Genomic DNA, 7632 nt, shown 5'->3' on the forward strand with positions numbered 1-7632 from the left:
GTCTGTGCTTACCTCACAGAAAATCACCAAGTAGTTACACACATTTGGGAAGGGTCTGATACTGCTTGCCCAGAAAGTCGCAGTCATTGAGGGACCTCCTGACAGCCTCAGCGCGCCAAAACTGGTCAAGTAACAGAAGATCTGGATGGAACGCTATTTTGAAGATCTGCTTAGTATCTAGTGGCAAGTGGAAAAAACTGAGATGCTTTCACAGGAGCGAGCTACTCTGGTGGCATCTGCTAGCACATCAAAGCTAGAGAATCCAAAACTCCTGCCCAGTAACAGCTGATCTTCATGCCTTTTCATGGAAGACTTGCCAAGGGCAAAATTTAGGCAATGGCTAAAAGTACAACCACCAGTGAAGCACATTCAGAGCCATCCAGAGGAGTTCTCTCTCCCACATAAGTCCACTAGTACCAAGACAAAACACTTACAAACAACATTCTGTAACTGACATCAAAATACTTTATTGGCTAGATAGAATGTGCAGTATGGATAGAAATATACTGAAATACAAAGTCCTCTGGAATATCATGTAGAAAAACCACAATCCATACATCTTGTTTATATACATTGCCAAATGTATTCAAGAGCTTGAGTAAGGTCATATTTGCATTTTTTTCTTGTCTTGAAAGCATGTCTAGTGTAGTCCGAGGCCTTTTTGTTTCTTCAACAGAAAATTGCACAGCTACCCTATTTCCTCATTTGGCCTAAAATCTGATGAAATTTTTACACATTCTTCTCTCCCTTGCTAGATCCTTTCAAGCTTGACTTCTGCCTCTTTTTCTCCCTTTGTCCCAGTATGCGATAGATTTTTTTCTTAGCCTCCTTTTGCCTCTTGAATTTCTGTTCATCCTCTTTTTGCTTAACTTTGAGATATTCTTTAAGCTGTTCCCGATGTTTTACTTTGGCTTTCTTTATCTTGTAATTATTCACTGTACTCAAAGCACTGAGTAGGGCCGATATCTAAAACAGAAAATAGAGAACCAATATACAAACAGTTCAGTTTTGGTGAGCAAGAAACAGTTTAACCTCAGCAGAGAGCCATATAATGAATCAGAGATTCAGGGCAAGTTCCTAACTATTCCTGCACCTGTTACCCAATTTCTAAAATGGTTTAATCATTTATCTTGTTGGGAAGTTAATCAAAGGCTTAATTTTTGTGAACTCCAATTTTTGGTTGGATACTATTTAAAAGGCTATGCCTAATTGCTACTATAGAACACTTAAACTGAAGTTTGGATCTTCGTGCCTTTGCAAGCACTCTATAATTCTCCATTTTTGAAGCAGAGTATTTGCTTCAAGTCCTGTCTTTGTTAATAATGCATAGCAATGACAAGTCAAATAAAAGACAGCAGCTGCCGATTTAAGCCACCCATAATGTGAGAGCACTGCATCCAACTGAAATACCTTGCAAGTCCTGTGACAAGGACAAAAGTCCTATTTAGGTTTCAGGTGACCTACTCGTTTCAAAAATAGACACGGTCCACTCAGAGCCAGTTCCATATACGTACCGCATGCCAAACGGGAGCAAAACAAATTGCAGGTGATTATTTTTCACTAGGAGCATATACATCTTTAGCACTAGCAGTAGATTGAAGTGCTAAAACAATAGTTAGAAATGGTCTAAGCAACACATTTACCCTTCCGCAGTCCTTGTTTCAGAATAAGTGATAATTACCTTCTTTTCATGAGGCTCCCTGATAACAGCTGGTCTCCACTGGTCTTTTGGAGTCTTGCCTTTCTTCTCGAGATTTTTAGGCTTGTTCTTAAAAGGCAGTGCCTTCTGCAGCGCTTTAGGAACGTGGAGCTTATTGAAATGCCTTTTCTCCCTCACAATAGGCTAAAAGAATTGATATAGAACATATGTAAGATTCGTGATCTTAAAAAGCTTTTATATTATTTTCCATCTTTCAGGAGAAAAAAAACCCAAAACACCACAAACAACAAAACACAAAAAACCCTCAAACCACCAAACACTCAAAAAACATTGTCCGATGTCCTTGCACCAAATTGTGCGTGGTATATTTACCCCTATTTTCCTATGACGGAAGTCTCAGTAAGCTTTTGGAGAAGACTTCTCCCCTGCGGATTACTTTATAAACTCTCACTGACCCACAACAATCTGCTTTCCACTGCTTTATTCCCGTCTCATGCCAGGAAAGACTGTGCCTTGTGGATAAAAACATGAAGTCACACATGCATATGTATGAACACATATTTGCACTGCTCTCGGTCTGCACAAGTCTGAGGCAAAGTGCAAATTTGATTGTGATCACTGGTTTAAAAAAAAAAAAAAAAAAACGTATCAAATATACCTTATAGAGAGAATCTTTGTTTTGTTTCAGTTTGATGCCTCGCTCATGCCTCAGCTGGCCTGTTGTCTTCATTCCACTCCAGCTATCTTTCTCACCTGCTGGCTTCAGCAGGGATGTTACGGGGTTATAAAATGTTGGGATAGAAACAGGATACCAAGTCCTCACAAAGACAATATCTGAAAGAAAAGGGAATGTTACTTGGCTCTCTAACCACATAGTTCATCGCATCCACACTCTAAGCAAAGATTGCCTGAATAGAATAGATAACTAACACCTAGACCACATGCTTGGTATATATGTCTTTGGTATATATACCAAATCTCTTCAACGTTAGGCAAAAGCCATGTAACTCTTTGTACACCTGGATTCTGCAAAACCCCATGAAGTCGCGAACAGTACGTATTCCTGAAGAGCAGCCAGCTGAATACCACCCTAATCATTATTCATATTCAATTGAAGAACTAGCAACAGAGTTCACATATGTATCTGTGCCTCTACTATTACTGACAAAAACGATTTGCTTTTCCTCTGCCTATTTTTATAAAGGAACTAACTTGCTTTTATTTTGCACTATCCATAATTTCGATGGGTTTAGGAAAACAGAGGTCACATAAACCCAAATAAATATAAGCTCATGTTCTCAACATCACAGTGACACTCAGCAAACACAGAAGATCACTTACCCCTATCCTCTGCATAATTTCCCCAAAGGGTTAGGAAAAAAGTTAACTAGAGTTACAATGCCGCTCTTGGGATTTCTCAGAAAAATGTCCTTCTAGCACTTGCACCACTAAATACAATTCATCTTCACGTTCAAGGAGAAAAGCATACCATGCTGTGTAAAACACTTCCAAACGCTCAGACAAATATGTCTCCAAGACAAACCTTTTCATCTGCATACTGTATGACTTCTGAGTATAACTGGAAGAAATCCAACATAAAATGTACTTTTTGTAATTTTCATTCTGTACCTCACCAGATATTTCATGCTCTTTGAATTCACATCTCAATTATCAGATTCCAGAGATTCTGAGACGCGGCTTTTCGATCTGTGAAGCAGGATGAAAGTTGTGTGATAACTTACACAGAAAGTGCAACTTACCACTCATCAGCAACTTGTCTTCAAATGTTGCTCTGAAAGCACCTACTGGAGTTCGGAGGGCCTTTTTGATCTGTCCTCGGATACCACTCACAGTACGAATCGCTGCACCTTCAAATTTAGCCACTTCCAACTGAGAGTTAAACATTCCCTGAAAGTGTAAATTACCCACCATCACTCAAGATGCAAAGTCTCTCTCTGTGACCTATGTAGGCCACAAACACGTAAGTAATTCCCACAAGCATATCTTATAAAGGAATAGGAAGAACACATCATCGTCTTTATACTAAGAGTGCTGATCATACCAAAAACCTACTGAGCTCGCTTTAAGGCAAGCTACTTAGAGTCATATACCACAGGCAAGGCTTCTTAGCATTAAATATATACATTTAAAATTCTAAACCAGAACACATTTAAGAGAATCTGTCCAGTTGTCTTTTAAAGTCATTTGGTGGAACACAGCATACCTTAAAAGCAAGTAAGCTGCCTTAAGTCGCTAGCTGTGAGACTCTAATACAATATAGCTCTCCAAGGTTTGTGCTTCTTTCATAAATCACAAGGAAGTCGGGAAAAATTCTGTGTATGCTTAGTGCGAATACTCGAGTGCTTCACTGTTGGCATCAGCGCTTAGCTGCTTACTGCCCCAAATGCAGAATAACCTAACCTCTTCCTGTGCCTCAAAGCCCAACTAAGGACATCTGGAAGGTCAATGAAAATTCACTTCTGCAACGCTTCCTGCCCCAAACACTTTTACAACAGTAATCGTGAAGTCCTAAGCACTGCTAGAAGTCATCTTTGATCCCAGAGCTGAAATTCAGTGGGATCAAACTGCCTGAATGACACCGGGGACAGGTTCACATTCTCCAGAGGTGTCTGCCACTGTGGGAAGCTAATCATTGGGTTTGAGGAAGAAAGGGGCCGCGGGGGGGGGGGGGGAGAAAAAACAACACAAAAGTACGAATCGCTGCACCTTCAAATTTAGCCACTTCCAACTGAGAGTTAAACATTCCCTGAAAGTGTAAATTACCCACCATCACTCAAGATGCAAAGTCTCTCTCTGTGACCTATGTAGGCCACAAACACGTAAGTAATTCCCACAAGCATATCTTATAAAGGAATAGGAAGAACACATCATCGTCTTTATACTAAGAGTGCTGATCATACCAAAAACCTACTGAGCTCGCTTTAAGGCAAGCTACTTAGAGTCATATACCACAGGCAAGGCTTCTTAGCATTAAATATATACATTTAAAATTCTAAACCAGAACACATTTAAGAGAATCTGTCCAGTTGTCTTTTAAAGTCATTTGGTGGAACACAGCATACCTTAAAAGCAAGTAAGCTGCCTTAAGTCGCTAGCTGTGAGACTCTAATACAATATAGCTCTCCAAGGTTTGTGCTTCTTTCATAAATCACAAGGAAGTCGGGAAAAATTCTGTGTATGCTTAGTGCGAATACTCGAGTGCTTCACTGTTGGCATCAGCGCTTAGCTGCTTACTGCCCCAAATGCAGAATAACCTAACCTCTTCCTGTGCCTCAAAGCCCAACTAAGGACATCTGGAAGGTCAATGAAAATTCACTTCTGCAACGCTTCCTGCCCCAAACACTTTTACAACTGTAATCGTGAAGTCCTAAGCACTGCTAGAAGTCATCTTTGATCCCAGAGCTGAAATTCAGTGGGATCAAACTGCCTGAATGACACCGGGGACAGGTTCACATTCTCCAGAGGTGTCTGCCACTGTGGGAAGCTAATCATTGGGTTTGAGGAAGAAAGGGGCCGGGGGGGGGGGCGGGGAAGAAAAATCACATTGAATGTGAGCCAGGAGATTGTTCCAGAACTTTTGTCTGGTTAACAGTAATTCATATTCATTGGCTAATGACCAGTACCTTTAGAGACCGCACTGAAGAGAGCTCAAAAAACAAAACAAAGAAACTAAGCAGCTACCGAGATCCAGAATGTTATGCAACAATTACGGGGAACTTCTGCCTCAGGAAAGACAGATGGAGTCCCAGGTTGCATTCCTTCCTAACGTCAGTACATGTGGTTTTACAGTCTACATACCTACCTTAATAAAAGAAGTGTTCTTAAAAATTTTGAATGGAAAACCGGTTAGCTTTAATTTCTTTACAATAGTTATGGATTTATCTAAATCGAGCACAACTCCTGTCGCAGCAATCCGGAAATCGGGCTGAAACATACAGAAATGAAAGACACTGCTGAATGTGTATTTACCAAACAATGAAGAAACCATTTCACTGCTACAATTCCACTGGTTTTTAGAGTCTGAGTGCAGAATTTATAATCTTTACAGGAGTACAGCAGCACGACAAATGCAAATTGACTTCACACAGACTAGTTGAGGTGCTGCTGACATAACGTTCCTACCATTCACTAATGAGATTTTCAGAACTGCCATTCTAATTACCTCGGAAGCAATCTAAGAGTCCTTGTTATCTACCTCACTCTGTTCTCTTTATGAAACAGAATCTTACTCAGACAGAAAGTCTCAAAGGAGCAGTGCTTTGTGCATTGCTGTAAGTCACTGTATTATGCTAGGGACACATGACGAAAATAGCCTTTTAATACATATAAGAAGTTGACTGTGCAATGGGACTTAAACAAGGCGTATTTTAGGAAGGAGATAATAATCACTACTCTGATTACTGTCATGCTCATTACAATGCCATGCAAAGCTTTCGTTATACGTTGTATGTAAACATAAATCTACCTTTGGGTAATACATATGCAACAAAGATCATATTTGATAAATACTGGTTTAACACTATTTAATTTAATTCAGATACCCATAAACATTCTAACAGGATGCGGACAAATCACACTGAGGGCAAACTTTTTCAACACGAACATCAGTATCTCATCCTGTAAAAAGGTTTTAAAAGTTATCTAAATACTTAGTACCTGAAAATCAAGTAGGTATAAATCCTTCCACAGAAAACAATAAAGCAGTATTTGTCATTTTCAGTGTAGCAGATGAAAATCATTAAAAAAAAAAAGCCTCCATCCAGTTTCCTATCTCAACACAATACACCTTTCAAAAGCTTGAGTCCCCCTACTTTCTCAGTTCCTACAGCATCACTGCTTTACCGTATGTAAACCTCCTTCCCCAAATCTATCTATTTCGTCCAAAGACCCATGGAAAACAGTAATCAACATTTTGTGATAACAAACCTACCGTTGTGCCACTGACAGACTGAACTGCCAAAAATCCTGTCCCCTGAGGAGTGATGGGCCCTACAAGAAAATTAAATTAAAAAATTTATGAAAAGCTTTACTACACGTCGTCTAGCCTCTATTTCAAGTCACAAAGCTTAGAAATACGTGCCAAGTATTCTCAATGAATAAAACCAAAGAAAAGTTTAAAGCATTCAACCCATTACTCACATATATAGCACCACAAAAGTTAACGGAATGGTTAACAAGAAGTTACTCATGTACGGAAACATTTGCAGGGCTGGGCCCATAATGTGTGCAAGTGTCTCTCTGCACACAGCCAACAAAATCAGGTTCGATACAACCTAGCAGAATGCTCAGAATTTGATTAAAAGCCAAATAATTCACAAATCATTCAAGTAATTCACAAATAATAGGCAATTGCTTATTTTCCCATACTGTTTGGTGTTATGTTCTATTCCACGGGGAACACAACTTTTTAAAGACTTCTCCTTCCAAAAGCTACTGGCTATATTTCCTGATACATCTTGTAAAGCTTGAGAATTTTATAATGATTAAGTGATACAGTATAGTAACTCCAGAACGCTCTCACCCCAAAAAGTTGCTCCACAATGCATATGCTGCGGTGTGTACTTCAGAAGCCTGTGACGCCCATTGTGATCTTCAATGTAGAACATGGGGATAGTCTGAAATCGCCTCCACCCTAATGAGAGGATTAAAGGATCACGTGTCTTAAGTATCTTCTTATACCATCGGTGCCTCTTCAGGCGCAGCTAATTAGAAAAAAAGATGAACAATGCTATTACAGGATAATAACATTAATTCTGAAATTCAAGCCTTAATTTTCAGGAATGATTGAAAGCAACTTCCATCTAACACTAGAATTTTTTATTCAGTAAGCTTTCTATCTTCGAACATTCTCATTAACACTAGGTTGACTGGAGAGATAAAGCTAATCAGTATTTGGCTCACTTTGAAATCATGTTTGTATGCATACGAGCAAGTATTATATTAAAAAAAAA

The 7632-nt window shown here is 39.3% G+C and overlaps 1 protein-coding gene across 1 annotated transcript in view; it reads right to left on the bottom strand.

Moving 5' to 3' along the window:
* Positions 1-445: 445 nt before the first annotated feature.
* BMS1 (BMS1, ribosome biogenesis factor) overlaps positions 446-7632 on the bottom strand; it is a 27147-nt gene continuing 19960 nt past the window's right edge. The window contains exons 18-22 of the mRNA XM_009278817.2: positions 5484-5606; positions 3421-3568; positions 2319-2494; positions 1682-1843; positions 446-966 (exon numbers count right to left, since the gene is read on the bottom strand). Of these exons, the coding sequence (XP_009277092.1) occupies positions 730-966; positions 1682-1843; positions 2319-2494; positions 3421-3568; positions 5484-5606 (846 nt within the window). The 3' untranslated portion in view covers positions 446-729. The remainder of the gene's footprint in view (positions 967-1681; positions 1844-2318; positions 2495-3420; positions 3569-5483; positions 5607-7632) is intronic.

The sequence above is a fragment of the Aptenodytes forsteri genome, unplaced genomic scaffold (assembly GCF_000699145.1).
Source record: "Aptenodytes forsteri isolate BGI_AS27 unplaced genomic scaffold, ASM69914v1 Scaffold226, whole genome shotgun sequence".
NCBI classification, from domain to species: domain Eukaryota; kingdom Metazoa; phylum Chordata; class Aves; order Sphenisciformes; family Spheniscidae; genus Aptenodytes; species Aptenodytes forsteri.